Raw genomic sequence first — 20,329 nt, forward strand, 5'->3', positions numbered from 1 at the left:
TTCATCTAAGAAGTTATTTATGTATTTATTCAGCATCAGCTCATTCTCGTTTGATTGAGCCCAGAGCGATTAGTGAGGTCTTCGTACTAGTGTTGCATGATGGGTAATGATGTCTTGATGTCTCCAGTCCCTGCACAGCAGCTCTGTGTGTCTACTGTCTACTGTCTGCAAACTGCATTGATTCACTTTATTTCCTCCTTTCAGGTACAGTATTGTGTACCAGGCTTTATTGGGATAAGAGTGTGTGGGAATGTATTGTCATGCTTGATGCTTCTATTATTGTTTAATTTTGAGACGATAGACGTGATGACGATGTTGGTGTTTGCTTTGTCGTGGTGAAAACTGGCTAACTGGTAGCCCTGAAACATGGCGCTACTTGTTCCTGTTTTTAGAAAATGTTACATTTACAACCAGTACATCTACATAAACATTCAGATTTCAAATAAAAGTGCTTACCCCCCGGCCACGGATGTTACAAGTTAAAGCGCACGGGTGTAAGTACCTGTATATTCCGTATTGTTCAATAAAAAGCGTTTTAATCCGGTTGCCGGTCATTTTCTCCGAATTTTCTCCATATGCTTTCAACTACGCGCACCTATCGGTTAGGAGGTGTATTGCATCCTGATATATCCTGATAATAATATAAAATAAAATGGCCGGCGGTCGGATTAAAAAGCTTTATATTGAACAATACGGAAGATACAGGTACTTGGACCCGTGCGCTTTAACTTGTAACATCCGTGGCCGGGGGGTCAGCCCTTTATATTTGAAATCTGAAAGTTTATGTAGATGTACTGGTTGTAAATGTAAAATTCTCAAAAACAGGAACAAGTGGCGCTGTGACGCTTGAGACAGACGAGCGTCATGTGAACCATGGCTAGCTAACTGGCTAACTAGCCCCGTTTGGAACCTCACTGGCAGCCCCGAGATGAGGTCCCGCTCCGTAGGGTTTCGGGAGCAGAGGTTGCGTCCAGGCAGTGCGGGCCCGCCCAGTACGCGAACAACGCGGCCGCTTAGGGCCAGGGTTGCCAAGTCCGCTTATTATAAGCAACTTTGGGCTTCTTTTTCAGTAAAGTTGCTTGTAAATATTGGTGGTTGCGTTTTTTTGGCTTGTTTCTAAAGTGTAGTTGCTTATTTGGTCTTGCTTCCATTTAAATTTTGTTTTTATTTAAACCAGTGGTTCTCAAATATTTTCATGAAAATGTTTTGTGCCAGGGAGCATTTGTGTTGTTAGAATGTTAAAAAATATCCAAAATATTCCACATTTTATAGCAAGAGTTTTTCAAAATAGCAGATCTACAAGCTCACGACGCACGTTGTGAGCTTGTAGATCTGCTATTTTCAAATAGCCGATGTATAGATTTAAAAGTAATCATGTGGCCTAAGTTGGTTCTTTTGGGCTTGTTTCCATAGACCATGGTTGCTTGTTTCTCTTGCAAAACCTGGAAACAGTGCTTAGGGCCCCGGGATCCATATGTCCATATGTGGCAAATTTTATATCTTTTTTTAATATTTTTTTTACATAACATCATAATAATCTTATTTTGATCATATGACCCAATTACTTAATGTCAGTCTCCAGGTTTTCTTCAGAATATGTATGATACGGATTTACTATGACACTATGGCATAGCCGCTGATACCGCGGGGACCTCCGGGGCTTAAGCCCCCACCCGAAATGATCAGCCCCCACATCAATCTCAGATGTCAGGCTCAAACTTACAGTACCATTACTATAGCAGGGCACAGCTAGGTGTTAATGTGCTGTTAACACCTAGAAATATAGCCCAGACAGAGAAAATGGCTTTTTGATATTTTAATAGCTTGTTGACGGAAGCGGACCCCAGCCCACGCTGCGCTATCCTCATGATGTACGTTCTCGGTCAGTTAGATTTTAGCACCTCCCTGAAGTTGGCAAGCGGGTCCTGCCATCTTCACACCGGCGTGATGCTTGACCGCCACGCCGTCTCCGATAGTACATTTACATTTGAATTTGAAGAGTCTCTCTTCCCCCTTGCCCCCCAATTTCACCCTCTTTTTTATTTCGGTAAACCTAAGATGTGACAATAAAGCTAATTCTGATCTGCAAAAGTCTGTGAAGATTACCTTTTTCGCAACATCGTATCCAAATTCCGTGTTGCGAAGGCTTATTTATGCCAATAATGGTGTTTTATTTAACTCAATAACAACAGGTCAGCTGTGGCCTATTACATAAAAGGAGAATTAAATAAGCCTGGATTTAAGTCAAATCCAGGTTTGACAAAGTCTGGTCCGTACAGCCTGGTTTATTCCGTTCCATGAACGCCAAGCCAGGCTGAAAAGGAGCGACTTTGTCGAGCTAGACCTTGTCAAGCCAGGCTGTGTCGAGCCAGGATGGTAAAGCCAGGCTTCACGTATTCCTATAAAAAACCATGAAAGTCGATAGCAGAATCCTTGAACTTGACCCAAAACCAGAGCAGCGTTCTTCTCTGTGGCTGAACAGCAGCACTGCAGCAGCTCATGGAATCATACGAGGAAGTAAAATGTATAAAGCAAGAAAGGAAACGCGACGCAATAAATAGATCCAGGGAGAAAGCGTGGCAATGTATTGCAGACAAATTAAATGCACAAGTCATCCAAAAATATAGACAATTTATATACTATTTATATATATATATTATAAGTCCATAAATATATAATTCAGTTCACCAGGGTCGCCCCCCCTTACCCGCGACAGGTGTGTGTGTGTGTGTGTGTGTGTGTGTGTGTGTGTGTGTGTGTGTGTGTGTGTGTGTGTGTGTGTGTGTGTGTGTGTGTGTGTGTGTGTGTGTGTGTGTGTGTGTGTGTGTGTGTGTGTGTGTGTGTGTGTGTGTGTGTGTGTGTGTGTGTGTGTGTGTGTGTGTCAGCCATTCTTTATAATCTAGTAAAAAACCTGGAATATATTATCAAACATCTAACAACAATATGAACTATAGTGTTAACAGAGTGACAATGACATATCACATAAGTCATTGTGAAACAATTATGATTCATGGTCACACACTATTTCAGTAATATAATTAAATTGATTCTATCTTATTGTATTTATTTCATTTTATTTGAATGCAGGGTCATTAAAATTAGTCCATATAAAAACACATGTGTTGAATTAACTGTGGAAAAACTTGAAGAACAAGGCACTGGATTAAGTAAGCTTGGCTGTTAGCCTGGTCCCTACCAGGCTACCTGGTCCCTACCAGGCTACCTGGTCCCTAATTTCCATGTTATCTAAGGTAGGATTGCGTAAATTTTCTTTCATGAAATCGAGTCATGGATAAACTTATCCAGGGTGCACTGGCTAAACTAATCTGGCAAGATAATTCAGCTTTCATGAAACCGATACATCGCTAATCCTGGCTGAATTAAGCCACGATAGGTGTTAAATCCAGGCTTAACCCCTAATTCTGCTTTCGTGAAATAGGCCCCTGGTCTCAAATAAATAACTGCATCTCGGATTCTCAGATCGGCTGAGGCGGAGCTACAGCTCAACTGCATTTTGAAGGGACGGCTGTGCGTGTGCGACGGAGAGAAGCAGAGAAGAGGTCCTCTACATTACAGACGGACAATGTTACATAAACACCTTCGCTGTTTTCATAATTATTAAAGTTTCTTAAACGTAACTTTCAAGTGAAGTTTATGGAAACTTTAAAGGTATCATGACATTCATTTTCACTTTTTTAATTTTCAATGTTTTATTTGGGGTTTTATGACCTCAATTACACCCAAAAAACCTGAACTTAGAACATTCAGTGGATTTTCTGTGGTCTGGGGTTTTATGAATAATTAGGCTGAAAAGTAATCTGAGCTTGGCCCTTCGACAGTGAGGTCACAGTCGATTAATCCCGCCCACTCTCCTCCTCGCCCCTCCCCTCCCCTATCCTTTCCTTTGGGGGGGGCGGAGCAGAGGCGATGATTGACAGGCAAAATCCCTCACCAGCGACACCCGCAGGCAAAGATTTCTTTTTTCATTGCAGTTGAAAAGGCTTTAGAAATGTGAGACAAAAACACCTGCCATTGATCACTGGAATGGAATTTTCACTTAAAACTTTTTGTACACTTTTGAAGGACCAGGACAAAGACTTTGAATGTGGTGTAAAAGTGAATGTCATTAAACCTTTAAGGGAGGGAGGAGTCTTGTCTGCCTCTGTGCTGAACCAACGTGGTGTGTCAGCGTGACCAGACACATACACACAGGCGCGCGGCCGAGCGTGCACATCACACATTGGGTGGTATGGCAGCGACAACGTTCTTTCTGTGTGCAGTGCATGCACTCAAACTTTATTGTTGATCATGCGTGATGTAATGAAAGCTTTTGTATTCAATTGGTCAGGAAAAGAATATATATTAAAAAAAAATATATATATATATACATATAAAAAAATAAAACTACATTTGATTGGTTATTTTAACATTCGAATGTAAAAAAAGAAATCACTTTCGAATTATATTCGAATCATGAAATTTGTTCTGACAGCCCTAGTAAACACTGAAATTCCACTTTTTCACCCACATGCTTCTCCATCAGATGGGAATTTTGTGGTTTGAAGAACATGTCTGTAATCCACAGTAGTGTGAGGAAAAAATGTGTGATAATCCTTGCAGAAGAGTGGGGAGAGCAGGAGCTCTGTGAAATGCGACTGCTCATGCTGACTGCTAGGACCGCTGCCTCCCCCTGTGGCCTGGAGGATCACAGTGAGGGGAAAGTGACTGATCATGCCAGTGAAACAGAGGTCAGTGGATTCAATGTTATCTCCTTCCTTTTGAAAATTCTTACTATGACAGGGTCAGGTTTTTAGGGCAAATCTCATATCTACTTGCTTCATCTACATGTCTACTTGCCCTGCCTGAAAGGCGGCACAAATATTTCTCTTATAATATTCAACTAAAATCCATTGCCTATTGATTGTGTGTAAAACATTACTGAACCGAGTTTCTACAAAAACTGTATTTATCTATAAGCCATGTTTAGATATCAATACTGTTGCATTTTCAGTAAACTAATTAACATAAGTTGCAGGCGTGAGCAGTGGGAGAGGGATTCTCACATACCCTTTTTACCTTTACAGTTTGCGGTAAACCATATTGTGCAAGAGAAGTTTAAAGCCTAGAGACTTATAGAGAACTTCCTCTTTTTGTCAAATCAGACATATAAAAATGTATATATATATAAAAAAATGCACACAGACAGATGCTGGCTCGAAATGCACTGCCTACTTCACACTGGGTGTGATATAGGGATGTTCTCAGAGATTAATGTCACAGATTAAAAAAATATATTTATTGGCACATTCGAAAATTAATAAATCAAATGAATTAACAATAGAAATAGCCACAACTGAGCACATTTTGATCTATAAGGCCAAATCCCATTGGAAGAGTATATTTAGAGCATATAAAATCCATTTAAAATGCTTATTCTATTGGAATCTTGCTCCCAATAAGAAATTACATAGCCAGTGCGCTAAAGTTTGTCAAATCAATTATGCTGTTACTCCCGCGCAAGTCTGAACCACAGACGGACACAGGCACACTACTGACCAGCGGGGCAGAGCCCGATGACATGTAGTAGGCCTATTGGATTTTCAGCCAAACAGTTAACTTGTAATTGAAACATTACGTAGGCCTACTCATTCTCCATGTTCTCACCTTAAATGCTGGATTATTTTTCAAATCGATATGAATATGGACCATTCACATCTAGGTGTTTATATTGGATGTGATTTTTCCATCAAACCGACAGTCTGTAGCTAGAGTAAGCTTCACTCAAGCATTGAGAAGTGACGATGCCAGCAGCCAGGCTGCAGGTGACCAGCAATGTGTAAATCAGTGTGACAGGCCCCTCAAATCAATCTTGTTAATACTTAATTGGAATGTATTTTCTTATTTTTCTTGTTAAGAGCAGCATTTTATTCAGCTATGACAGTAATATGGGTGCAGAATAGAAATATGTGTAAAAGAAAAAGTTAATCAATTAAAAATATAGTTAATAGAATAAACAAATATAAATGTATAAACATTTTGTAGGGGCAGCCCGTTTGAGAGGATAACCGAATATCCGTGCACACCCCTAGTGTGATTAATGTCTCCGCCAGCCCGAAGGCGTGGACAGGACTATATTGTGCCCCCAGTCTGTCCGTGCATGTGTCCGTCCGGACCGTTGGCCCGATCAACGTGACACTGTGCACACACACTCCCTGGATGCCACAGCAGAACATCTGTCACCGGCCCAAATGTTTCAGATCAACCTGATTTCTTTTGCTTTTTTTTTTTTATATTACTCTTACAGATTTGTCCAAAAAGCACGCACATCGGTGCAAAGTATCTCTATTGTCTCTGTGATCAAGACGGATCTGTCTCATTTTTCATTTTCCATCCTGATTGGCTAACATTGGCTTCCAAAGTATGCAGGAGTGGTCTGTTTTGAACAAAATGCCTGATTGGCATTTTCACCAATCATCCTGATTGGTGAATTCCGAACATTGCTGGCCCACGCCCCACAATAACCTACCTGACCTGGCAGAGACCTATGCTCCGAGAAGCACTTTTATTAGTTACTAGTGATGTGCGGGTCAGGTTTTTTCATAACCCGTTTCATAACCCGTTCCGTCCCGCAACCCGCCAAAAGAAAAGAAAAAGACGGCTTCTCAACGCACAAGCAAGTCCATTTGAGAGAGGGAGAGTGTGTGTTGTGGTGTTTTTTGAGAGAGGTGTGTTTTGGTGTTTTTTTTCTCCGTGGGTTGACCTGCTCCGCCCGCCCCGTGTCGTAATCTATAACCCGTCCGCCCGCCCTGCGGTTCGACCTGCGGGCTACGGGTCGGCCACTACTAGTTACAAAGTTTAATTTTTTTTCTTTTGGCACACAATTTCGTACTACGCGTAATGTGTGTGCACTTACACTGTATGACCCTGATCTTCACCCTGAGCAAATTAAATGTAATGCATATGCGCAAGCATATTCAACTGAGTTCAAAAGACAATGGATATATCTGTGTCTTGTGACTCCTGACTGAGACCAAATGTCAGTCTCTGGAATAACAGGATTGTTATGTGTGTTTCACCATCCACAACATACGCACGTACACACACACTGACGATGAACATGCACCAACAGCTTCATTGTGCACTCTCACCAATGTCATCAGGTGAAATATTTATAATTAACTTTCATTCACATTTTTGGTCACTGCCTTGAGCCCTGCTCAGGCAGAGAGGTTCAGAAAAGCCAGGCAGCGGCAGCTCACCAACTGACAAGAACTGAGAACCAAATGGAACTTAAATAAGGATGCCAGGTTGAAAGTGATTAATTGTAGTTTTTTCTCCTTGAGACAGTGCAAAAATGTATTTTACTTATGATATAGCTCTAGTTTATGGAATAATAACATGTTTTTACATTTTGATTAATTGATTGATTGAATTGTGTGTGTGTGTGTGTGTGTGTGTGTGCTGTATAAAGCAGATGCCTACCAGTGATGGTCATCTATCCAGTCACAGCATGTGGCCTCAGCGGCACATGCATTCCTACGGCTCAGCAGCCTGCACCGCTGAGGACAACAACTACTGCACTGACACTGAGACAGGCTGTGAGTAACACGCTTGAATTATTTTATTTGGATCTGCACAAAAAGCGCAATACATAATGGATCCAAACACTGATCAGAAGAAGGTTACATTATGATTAAACCAGATGCAACTGCTGCACATACTTATTAACACACAGAGGAAAAAAGATCACAGAAAAGAACACATTGATGACTTACTATATACAGAAAGTAACAGATTTTCTTTTTCTTCTCCCCCATAGCTACTCAAAGATATATTAAACATCGTCTTCTCCAGATAGACAGACTATGATAGCCTATGATAGCTGAGATAGAACAGTATATAGACAATTATTTTACATTTGTCTTTTGCAATCCTCCCAACTGCAGTCCAGGGAGCACAAGTTTGTGAACGTTTGGTTACGTTGTAACCTTTGTTCTCTGAGTGAAGAGACTATCCAACATATGTCATATGTATGAGGTGGGGTCATTCCCCATACATATGAAATATGGCTGCTACTCTCTCTCATTACGTATATCGTCAACCGGGAAATAGCTCTGAACTTGAACCATAGACACATTTTTATGTTGTTCTCATCATCCATATTTTTACTGCCATCAAACATACATGGGAAGGAAGATGCGACTGCAATTTCACAGACATATTGTTTTTCAGGAACTTATGTAAGAAGAGAGTTAAATGACATGATTACGTCACAGGTCAGTTGGAGGTGTACAGGGTGGTTGTATGTGGTCAAAATAGCTCAGCGAGGACTTCATTTGACATTTGTTTTTTATTTACTTTCTTTTTTATGACAGTGGTATGTGCGTGTCACACAATTGGCTCTCGTGAGCGGCACTTGGTCCACAGGCTGCCTATCGGGGATCCATGCTCTATGCCGCTGGTTCTCAAACTTTTCAGGCTGTGACCACTGACCCCCCAAAATCATATTTGAACTGGAGACCAGACCCCCCACCCTGACAATTGCACTAGAAATTGTAGGAGTTGAGGCATTCATTTATTTTTTACTCTGTCCCATAAATAACAAAAATCTACATGCTCACAACGCCACGCTGAGAGCATGTAGAACGTCTATTTTCTAAACTTGTGCCTCTTTCTTAGGTAATATTTGACAATTTGGCAAATGTTTTTTTTTTTTAAATAGTATAGTTAGCTATTTATCACTTGCATCACCTTTAACCGTGCTCAGAACCTTAAGGGTCTTTGGAGACTTTTGACATCTGAACTCCGATGAATGAAGATCATGTTTTAATAATGAAGTGACTTTAGGCATTGTAATCTGTTTGGCGGGACTTAAATAAACCAGTGGTTATTTACCCATTTTGGGGCGGGTACCCCTAACTGTAACTATACCTTTCAGGACGGTTGCTATGTCGCTATGTATGGGGGGATTTTATCTCCTCTATTATTTAATTTATACATGGATGGTCTGTCTAGGAAACTGAACCAGTGTAAAACTGGATGTGTCATAGGTGACTCTGTAGTCAACCACCTTATGTATGCAGATGATTTAATTATCTTTTCCCCGTACAGTGCAGGCTTACAACAGCTTCTCAGGGTTTGCTCCCAGTATGGCATTGATTTTAATATTAAGTATAATGCCAAGAAGAGTAGCATCATGATAGTGCGAAGTAAAGATGATAAAAAGGCAGTATTTCCTAATTTTATTCTCAGTAGCAACATACTACTTGTGTGCAGTGAGATTAAGTACCTAGGACACTGTATATCCGATGATCTCTCTGATGACAAAGACATCCATAGACAAAGATGCAAATTGTATGCCCAGGCAAACATGCTAATGCGGAAATTTCACAAATGCTCTGTACATGTCAAGGTATCACTCTTTAAAGCCTTCTGTACACCATTGTATACGGCTCACTTATGGAGTAACTACAAAGCTAGCAGCATGCGAAAACTAAAAGTAGCATATAATGATGCTCTACGGTTGCTGGTGAGGGTACCAAGATGGCACAGTGCCAGCCAGCTGTTTGTAAACCTGGGGGTACCTACCTGTCAAGCCCTGTTAAGAAATGTAATGTACAAATTCATATGTCGTCTTGAAAAGTCTGACAATCATGTTATTAAGATTAAGATTTAATTAACCCTGTCAAGAGTTCTACTCGGTTCTCTTCCACGATATGGAGACATTGGCGTAACAGCCTCTACTGACTTTGAAAAGCTGTAGTTGGACTGTTTTTATGTGTTTTTTTTTTTTTTTTTTTTTTTTTTTATTATTTTATTGCTTTTACTGTGTGATTGTCATGTTTTGCTGTATGGACCCTGAGTCTGAAATAAAGATTGAATTATGTACAGTATAGCAATATATATATATATATATATATATATATATATATATATATATATTTTTTTTAATACATATTTGAAGTTTTTCAGAAATCGGCCTCAGGTCTAAATGGGTTCAAGTAGAACCTCCAGGGGTCCCTTGAGGGTTAGAGACATTATAAAATATCATTACAAAACAAATCAGTAACTTGGAGAATCAATTCTATCAAATCAGAAAACACATTGAGTTGCTCACTGTAAAGTTACATCCTCTGTCCTCCTTCTAGGTCTCCATCTCCAATTCCTTCCAGTGTGTAAAGAGGAGGTTTCCCCTGAACAGCGGGAGAGGATTCCCAGTCTGGTCCAGGAGGAACCAAAACCTCCACAGATTAAAGAGAACCAGGAGGAGGTACTTCTAAGAACAGAGGAAGCTGGTGGGTCAATGTTGACATTACTAGCAGTGAAGAGTGAAGATGATGATGAAAACAGAGAGACAGAGCCTCCAGCCGGTACCTCAACTGAACACATGAAAACTCAAGCTTACATTGATTACTGGGTACCATCTCAACCAACTAGTGATGACCAGCTCATCTCTTCACACAGTTCTGAATCTGACACTGAAGTCAGTGATGACTGGAAGACCAGGGAAGATCAGTCAGCTTTAAACACACTGAAATCACACAGTTCTGAATCTGACACTGAAGTCAGTGATGACTGGAAGACCAGGGAAGATCAGTCAGCTTTAAACACACTGAAATCACACAGTTCTGAACCTGGCACTGACATCAGTGATGACTGGAAAACCAGGGATGATGAGTCTGTTTCAAACACACTGATATCACACAGTTCTGAATCTGACACTGAAGTCAGTGATGACTGGAAGACCGGGGATGAGGTGTCAGTTTCAAAGAAAAGCGGCTTTGCTTGTACAGTTTGTAGCAAAAGCTTTGTTTGCAGAGACCATCTGAACAAACACATGAGGGTTCATACAGGCGACAAGCCCTTTGCATGTACAGTTTGTAACAAAAACTTTGCTCAAAAGGGATATCTGAAATATCACATGAGGATTCATACAGGGGAAACCCCATTTGCTTGTACCGTTTGTAGCAAAGGCTTTGTTTGCAAAGACCATCTGAACAAACACATGAGGGTTCATACGGGTGACAAGCCCTTTGCATGTACAGTTTGTAACAAAAACTTTGCACAAAAGGGATATTTGAAATATCACATGAGTATTCATACAGGGGAAACACCCTATTCCTGTGCAGTTTGTAGCAAAGGCTTTTACAATACATCAAATCTGAAAGACCACATGAGAATTCATTCAGGGGAAAAGCCTTTTGTGTGTCCATTTTGTAGCAAATGCTTTAAGAAAGCTGGCACAAAGAAAGATCACATGAGGATTCATACAGGGGAAAAGCCCTTTGTGTGTCATATTTGTAGCAAAAGCTTTACCCAAACTGGACATCTGAAAACTCACTTGAGGATTCATACAGGGGAATCACCCTTGTTGTTTTACTCTTAATAATGATCTGAAAAAATAAACGTGAGGACTCAAACAGGGGAAAACCCCTTCACTTTTTTGGGGGGAAAGAAAAAAAGATAGAAGGACTATCTATCTCTACAGTATCTATCCTGAGACATTGGTGCATTAGTATTTTGAAGTGTAAATAAAATAAGCCACATCTGTAGACAACATGCTTCAATTTAAGTGATTTGTACCAAGCAAAATGAAACAAAATGGTACATTTAGCTAAACTGATGTTTTATACATCGAAATGAAAAGTAGCCACTATGTAGCCACTGTGTAATCAGAGGAAGAACAATACAATACACACTTTGGCTTAAGATTGCTGTTTAATCAAAACTAAACTATGATTGTTTCTACAAACAAATTATGAATGACTTCATTATGCATTATAACTCATTGTTCATCCTGCGATGAGCTACCAGGAGCAATGCGATTTAAATGGACACATCAAACTTGTTTTTGGTGATGCCTCGTTAATAGGCTACAGGTGACTGATGCTATTCGCGCTGAAAAATCGTTTAAAGAATTACATTGCTTCATTGCCTCTGTATAAATGGTAAATGGAGCATTTGTATAGCGCTTTTATCCAAAGCGCTTTACAGTACATAGATTGTGCATTACATTCACCCCATACACCGATGGCGGAGGAAACCATGCAAGGCACCAACCTGCTCATCGGGAACAATTAGGGGTTCAGCGTCTTGCTCAAGGACACTTCGACACTAACTCTGGGGGAGCCCCCCAGCCCAGGATCGAACTGGGAGCCTTGCGGTTTCCAGTTCACTCTACCCGGCCACTCTACCCCTGAGCCACTGCCGCCCCCTTTTTTTTTTTTTTTTCAGTTTTAAACGTTAATTATTTTTTTTTACATCCAGCAACATTACAAAAACAAATATACACCCAATTTACTATAAAAAACTAAAACAAAATCTGTGTTTATAAATTTGGAAAACATTTTAAGTTCAAGGCTGGGTAGGACATCTGCATGGAACTGGCGTGTCTCTTCCTTCATGGCTGAGTAAGAGTTGACGACAAACTCATCACTTCAGGTTCAACTTGACTTGATCACCACCCTTTGTGTCGTAGATTGTAGGGATGTCCTGAGCTCTGATTTGGAAGTCAGTCTTTACAGCAGTGTTACTGTCCACTGTGTCCAGGACCAGGTCTATGTAGATGAGGTCAGGGCAGATTTTCTCTTCGTTTTCTCTATAATCATCCTATATATATGTATAGCATATACTCATAACACAAACGGGAGTTTAAATTAATGTGAATTCATCGGACAAAATAAATCACTTCCGTTGTGTATGGACCTTAACTGTTACAGTCGACTTTGTCCATAACCTGGTGTACTGTCTATAACAGGACGTGGGGTATAACACCTCCGGAACCTAGTTTACTGTCTGTAACCAGGACTTGTGTTATCTTGCTTACTTATGGTAGTCCATCGTATCCAATGATGACTTCTACTTCTTCCTTTGGTGAGTTGTGAGGTGACTGTGGAGTCCAATGCGAGAGCCACATGGTCTATTGCAGTGGGGGCATATGAAGTCAATATTTGTTGTGGTCTTGGCTGCAGTGACCATCTTTCTCCCCTGGCGTTTCCTTTCCCTCGCCTCACTCCTCTCCTCTTCAAAACGCTGAAGTCCAGCATGGCATAGTTGCCTCCACAAAGGACGTTCTGAAGCAGAGCTTTCCAGTTGGGTGTGCTGTAGTCCACATCTCTTCAGTGCCGTTTTGAGCTGGTCCTTGTATCTCCGCTTTTGACTTCCTGCAGATCGCTGGCCATGATGTAACTGACCATATAGCAGTTGGCGTGGGAGCCTGTCGTCTGGCATCCTAATGGTGTGGCCAACCCATCGCAGTTGGTGCTGAAGAAAAGTGGCCTCCATACTTTTGGTGCCCGTTCTCTTCAGGACTTCCGTATGTGGTACACGGTCGCGCCAGGTTAGCCCAAGGATGCGCTGGAGACAATTGATGTGGAAGTTCTCCAGTTGATGGATGTGGCGGCGATACAGGGTCCAAGCTTCACAGACGTAGAGAAGTGTGGAGACACAGATGGCTTGATAGACCGCAACCTTGGTGTGAATGCTGAGGTCTTTATTCAAAAACACCCTCTTACGCAGTCTACCAAATGAGCCTGAGGCAGACTTTATCCGGTTTTGAACATCATTGTCCATACTGCAGTTGTCAGAAAGAATACTCCCTAGATATTTAAAATCTGAGACTACTGCTAAGGGCTTGTCGTCGACAATGAAGACAGGTGATGGTGGTGGAGTTGGGGCAGGGGAATTCCACTGGCAGAGTACCTCAGTCTTTGCCGTGTTTACGGTGAGACCCAGTCTGCTATAAGCCTTCACAGCAGCTGTCAGTGTTGCTTGCAGAGCCTCTGGTGTATGTGCCACAAAGGCACAGTCATCTGCATACTGTAACTCCACTACGTTTACAGTTTGGATCTTACTAGCAGCCTGTAGCCTCCTGATGTTAAACAGGTTCCCTCCCGTCCAACCTGTAATCCACTAACACACCACTACTTCCCTCAACCTCTTTGTGCAGTAGCCAGGTAACACTCATGAGAAAGATGTTGAAGAGTACAGGTGCAAGTACACAGCCCTGCCTGACACCTGTGCATACTCTGAAGGGCCTGGACTCCTGTCCTCCTGTAGTCACCTGAGCCATCATCCCCTCGTGAAAACTTTGTAGGATGTTCACGAACTTCTGCGGGCATCCTACCCTGAGAAGGACCGCCCAGAGCAAGTCTCTGTTGACCGTGTCAAAGGCCTTTGATAAGTCCACAAAAGCCATGTATAGGTCTTGATGTTGCTCTCTACACTTCTCTTGTAGCTGGCGAGTTGTGAAAATCATGTCCACAGTACTGCGATTCTTCCTGAAGCCACATTGAGACTCGGGCAATAGGTGTTCTGTTACGCTCCGTATGAGTCTGCACAGCATCACTTTGGCAAGGACCTTGCCGGCAACAGACAGGAGAGATATTCCCCTACTATTGCCGCAGGCAGACTTCCCTTTTATATATGTAACGATGTTTGCGTCCCGCCATTGTTGAGGGACGGCTCCATGCTTCCATACATCGGCAATGGAGTGGAAAATTGCTCTGGTGCAGAGATAGCCTCCCTGTTTAAGGATCTCTGCAGGGATGCCATCAGGGCCAGGGGTCTTGTTGTTTTTAAGTGACCTGACCGCAGCCAGGACTTCAGAGAAGGTTGGTTTAAGAGAGTCTGGAAGTGTTCAGCCCATCTATCCACGTTTTTTTTCACCGTTTTAAAAGTTTAAATTTTTTTTTAACATCCAGCAACATTACAAAAACAAATATACACCCAATTTACTATAAAAAAAACTAAAACAAAATCTGTGTTTATAAATTTGGAAAAATGTTAAGTTCAAGGCTGGGTAGGACATCTGCAAACTCATCACTTCAGGTTCAACTTGACTTGATCACCACCCTTTGTGTAATTGTCGTAGATTGTAGGGATGTCCTGAGCTCTGATTTGGAAGTCAGTCTTTACAGCAGTGCTACTGTCCACTGTGTCCAGGACCAGGTCTATGTAGATGAGGTCATAGCAGATTTTCTCTTTGTTTTCTCTATAATCATCCTCAGTGAGCATATACTCATAACACAAACGGGATTTTAAATTAATGTGAATTAATCGGACAAAATAAATCACTTCCGTTGTGTATGGACCTTAACTGTTACAGTAGACTTTGTCCATAACCTGGTGTACTGTCTATAACAGGACGTGGGGTATAACACCTCCGGAACCTAGTTTACTGTCTGCAACCAGGACTTGTGTTATCTTGCTTACTTATGGTAGTCCATCGTATCCGATGATGACTTCTACTTCTTCCTTTGGTGAGTTGTGAGGTGACTGTGGAGTCCAATGCGAGAGCCACATGGTCTATTGCAGTGGGGGCATATGAAGTCTTTTTCATAGGTTTTCATAGGTTTTTTTCACGGTTTTAAAAGTAATTTTTTTTTTTTACATCCAGCAACATTACAAAAACAAATATACTCCCAATTTACTATAAAAAAAACTAAAACAAAATCTGTGTTTATAAATTTGGAAAAATGTTAAGTTCAAGGCTGGGTAGGACATCTGCAAACTCATCACTTCAGGTTCAACTTGACTTGATCACCACCCTTTGTGTAATTGTCGTAGATTGTAGGGATGTCCTGAGCTCTGATTTGGAAGTCAGTCTTTACAGCAGTGTTACTGTCCACTGTGTCCAGGACCAGGTCTATGTAGATGAGGTCATAGCAGATTTTCTCTTCGTTTTCTCTATAATCATCCTCAATGAGCATATGCTCATAACACAAACGGGAGTTTAAATTAATGTGAATTAATCGGACAAAATAAATCACTTCCGTTGTGTATGGACCTTAACTGTTACAGTCGACTTTGTCCATAACCTGGTGTACTGTCTATAACAGGACGTGGGGTATAACACCTCCGGAACCTAGTTTACTCTCTGTAACCAGGACTTATGTTATCACACCTCCAGGGACACACAGTTTTTGTCTCAAATATGCACAAGAATGCTAGTGTCTTCCTTCATCTTGGTAGCTGTCAGCAGCTTTCAGCAGCAATACACAAGCATAATTAGATTAATGTTTAAATGAAAAGAAATAAGTAAGGTGACAGTAAAACAATCTTGAGTGTTCAAAAGTCTTTTGTATTCTGTAGTGTCATTTTATTCTTATTATTCTGTTTATTTGAACTTATTCTTATAACTTATTTTCTATTCTAACTAGTTATATTTTGTTCAATTGCCATTTTATAATGTGTTCCTGATGTGTCTTAATATGTTTAATGTTTTGTGTAAAGCATACTGAATTGCCTTGTTGTTTAAATGTGGTATACAAACAAACTTCCAGAGTTTGAGTTTGACTTCCAAATTACCCATTAGGGATACAATTACAATTTAGGCAATAAGCAAACACTCTTACCCAGAGAAAAGTGGATACTTTGGGTGCGTTCAGAAATATGCACTGAGAACGCTGGTGTGCTCTCTGGTCGTTCGTAGATTCAGTGCGGTCGGTGTGCTGCCATTTGAAAATACAGTGCACTGTGCCCTCGGTGCACTGGCTGCGTGCACTGACCGACCCTACTTTACCACCGGATCGCAATAACTTGGCGACATAACTTTTGGGAAACTCTAAAATCTCCCTGCGAATGAATGACTATAGCGTGACATATTCAATGTGCTGCGTCTTCTCAGTCTAGCGTTGCCCAAAATGGCAGATCTACAAGCTCACAACACAACGTGGTGTGTGTGAACAGACGCAGTGTGAGCTTGGAGATCGGCTATGTTTGGTGTGTGACACCGTCGTACGATGAAGTATAAATTACGCTTTTAAGGTGACGGTACACACATTAACCAGTTAACAGTTTCTTCAATATTATTTTCCATAAGTAAAAAGGTCACTTGCCTTCTGTCTGTTAGAAAAGTACTGTATTTGAAGGTCCAAGTGAAATGTAGTGCAAGTGATATATTTTGGTTAAAACAAAGAAAAAATAATGGAAAAAATATAATATGCTTACAATTGTCTGTATAAAGAGCTGAAGAGATATGGGGACTTGATAGTAATTATTACAGTACTATTCATAATTTAAATCCATTCAACACTTGTTGCACATTAATGAATGGTTGTTTTAATGATAGGCAACAATTTTTTTTTATTTTTTAAGCAAAAAACGGTTACAACGACGGAGGCGCGCCGTCTCAAGCGGACTTGAGCAACGAGAGGCACCGATGAGCGATTTTCCTTGCCGAACGTTGCGAAGTCCGCTTGAGCAGACTCCGCACCGTTCGAGTTGTGTACCGATGGGGACAGAATCGTAAATCCCCCCCCCCCAGGCAGTGCCAGCGCCGAGCACTATTTTCCACCACGAAGGAAAGCTGTGCTGTTCTCCTGGAATGTGATGCAGTGACTAGGGGCGAAGCAGTTCCGCGTGTGTCACAGAAGGGGCCGTTGCCAAATTACAGCGATCAGGTGGGAAAGGGGCGGTCGCTACTTGGGAGGAGGGTTGGCCAGTAAGTTTGACTCCAAACACTGATGGAAACGACAATGGTGGAAGAAGTGATGGCTAAATACCTACTAGAGTCAACTAGACGAGGGAAAATGTGTGCTAAACGAGGCAAAGTGAGTGCTACTGCCAGTCATAGCTGCCGGTTGTTTATTATCTCTTATCCGACACCTGGCGTTTAGGGGCCAAAAAACATGGCCTCCTCAGATATTAAAATGACATCAATCACCAAAAGCCGGGGAAGTGTTTTTTCAGTGAATCTAAAATTCTGTTTGACGCTTTTGGGTCTGATTAAATCAATATTAAGTAGAAAAAGTGCTCGTCATCGGAGCACAGGTCTCCGCCAAGGTCAGGTAGGTTATTGTGGGCCAGCAATGTTCGGAATTCGCCAATCAGGATGGAATGTGAAAAATCGGGCGGATTGATCACTTGACTGTAGAGACTTGCGTGATGTTTGGAATACATTTCTAGGGGTAATATGAAAAAAACATTTGGCAAAAATTCGCCTCCTGGTGGCGCTATAATAGGGAAATGTTAAAAGGGTTAATCGTAGTGTGAATGTGCCCGCAAAGTTTCCCCGGAATTGTACACTGCGTTCATGATTTGCGGCATTTTGTTCAAAACGGGCCGCTCCTGCAAACCTTAGATGTCAATCTTAGCCAATCAAAATGGACTATGAAAAATCAAACAGATTCGTCTTGATCACATGACTATAGACATCATGTGTACGAATTTGCGTGAAATTGATACAAAATAATATTTTTAATATCAAAGAATGTGTTTTACATAAGTCGGCCTTCTGGTGACAGATGTGATAAATGCAGGGCAAACGTTTCTCTTTGCCTCTAGGGAGTGCGCATACAGAGTTTTACACAGATTGGTGCAGTTATAGGTAAAAATACGAATCGGCCTGTTATAGCGCCTGATTTGAACATTTTCAAGTGTAATTTCTTCCCCGGCCTAGTGAGAATGGGTGTGCAACATTTCAAAATTGCACGCTGTGTTCATGATTTGAGGCATTTAGTTCAAAACGGAGCACTCCTGCAAACTTTGCAAACCAATCTTAGCCAATCACGATGGAATATAAAAAATCTGAATACAGAGATACTGTGTTCCGATTTGCGTGATTTTTGGACAAAATATAACAGAGCAGAGGTTCTGCTCTGGCACATGGAGTGTGCGTGCACAGTTTCGCTGCGATCAAGCCAATGGTGCCGGAGATTAGCTGTTCACAGACAGACACACACGGACGGACGGACGGACAGACATGGCTTTCAGCCTGGCGGAGAGAAAAATGTAATCAAACAACTTAAAAAATGTCTGGTGACACACTAATGTCTGAGTAGGCTAAATGTTAAAATGACCCAGAAGTGTTTTCAAGTGAAATGTCATTTTCCATAGCTTTTAAACCTTGTTGACAAGATACAACATGAACAGGAATCACAGAGTAAATGTATTTTATAATAAATATTCCTATTCCAGAATAACAATGTATGATTCATTTGTAACATTGTTCTACAAATCAAGTGTGGGGTCGTCAAAATATTTGCGCCATAAAATGGGGTCCTGGTATAAAAGCTTTGAGAACCCCTTAAGTCTAGGCTATAGCCTATATAGCCTACGTGTGTGGGTGTAAAATAGATAAATCCCAAGGCACATTTGGACTTCACAGCAGTCTCCATGCAAACAAATATGTATTCACTGCCAACATTTGACTTGTATTCATGAGTTTTCTTAAAAAGATTTCCTCTTATGTAGACATAAGTGGAAAAACAGACAGTAGCTTTTAAAATAAATCATTTATGCATCAAATATGGAGTATTTGACTATTTTACATTTCCTCCTGAGAAACATCTTTAAACTATCAGCTGAAGCTTTTCAGTATTCAATGCAGTACATTGTAATATGTATATTATTACAATTACTGCAGTGAAACCTCAACTTTGAGGTCTATGCTGTCAAAATCAATGTGATTTTTAGATAACAGATATATGCCAAAAGAAAATGTCTACCAATATATGACAATAAAATACGTTTTGAACTCCTATAAATAGACCAGATAACAGAATGAAACACTTGGCTGCAGTGAAGTGTTTTCACTCAAGCATTGAGGTATGGATGATTATCCATGCAGTAATGAATGCAGCCCACTAGGGGGCACATTCACACAGAAGAAAACAGAACACAAGCTGGGTTTACATCTACATGGAGCCTAATATTCAATTCTAAGCTGTTTAAAAAGTCCAAAAAGAATATTGTTCGTTTCATATAAACACCTCCATCTGTATAAACAGACCCGAACCGATTGACATTTTTAATCGTTACACCTTTTCACAAACCAGGAAAATGGTTACTTGATTAGGCTACTTTAGGCTGTTCTTTCTACTCATGCTCCCTGACTGTTTATTGTGATCTTTACGGGATTCATTCATGTGTGAAGTTATTTATTTATTTATTCAGCATCAGCTCAGCTCATGATTGATTGATTAGTTATGTCTTGGTAGTGTTGCATGATGGGTAATGGTCAATGTTGCCATCTCGGCTTATTATAAGCGACTTTGGGCGTCTTTTTCTGTAAAGTTGCTTGTAAATATTGGTAGTTGGTTGTGGGTTGCGTTTCTAAAGTGTACTTGCTTATTTAAGCTTGCTTGCTTCCAATGTTTTTAAATTATTATTTAAACCGTGGTTCTTAAATATTAAATAATAGTAAATAAATAAAACAAATACATAGTAAATGTTTCGTGCCCAGGGGAGCATTTGCGTTGATAGAATGTTTCAAATATCCACATTTTATTGCAGATCTACAAGCTTGTAGATCTGCATAGGTTAAAAGTGCTCAATTGCTTATTTTGGGCTAGTTTTCCTAGACCTGGTTGCTTATTTCTCTCACGCA

At 40.8% G+C, this 20,329-nt stretch overlaps 1 protein-coding gene across 1 annotated transcript; it reads left to right on the top strand.

Annotated features, from left to right (window-relative positions):
- Positions 1-114: 114 nt before the first annotated feature.
- On the top strand, positions 115-13,453 carry LOC308088675 (uncharacterized protein). The gene is made up of 4 exons (XM_080433228.1): positions 115-204; positions 4,621-4,748; positions 7,472-7,598; positions 10,149-13,453. The coding sequence occupies exons 2-4, from the start codon at positions 4,650-4,652 to the stop codon at positions 11,384-11,386; spliced, it is 1,464 nt and encodes a 487-aa protein (XP_080289354.1). The 5' UTR covers positions 115-204; positions 4,621-4,649; the 3' UTR covers positions 11,387-13,453.
- The last annotated feature ends 6,876 nt before the right edge of the window (positions 13,454-20,329 follow it).

Source organism: Gymnoscopelus braueri (assembly GCF_963280865.1).
Source record: "Gymnoscopelus braueri genome assembly, chromosome: 7".
Classification (NCBI taxonomy): Eukaryota; Metazoa; Chordata; class Actinopteri; order Myctophiformes; family Myctophidae; genus Gymnoscopelus; species Gymnoscopelus braueri.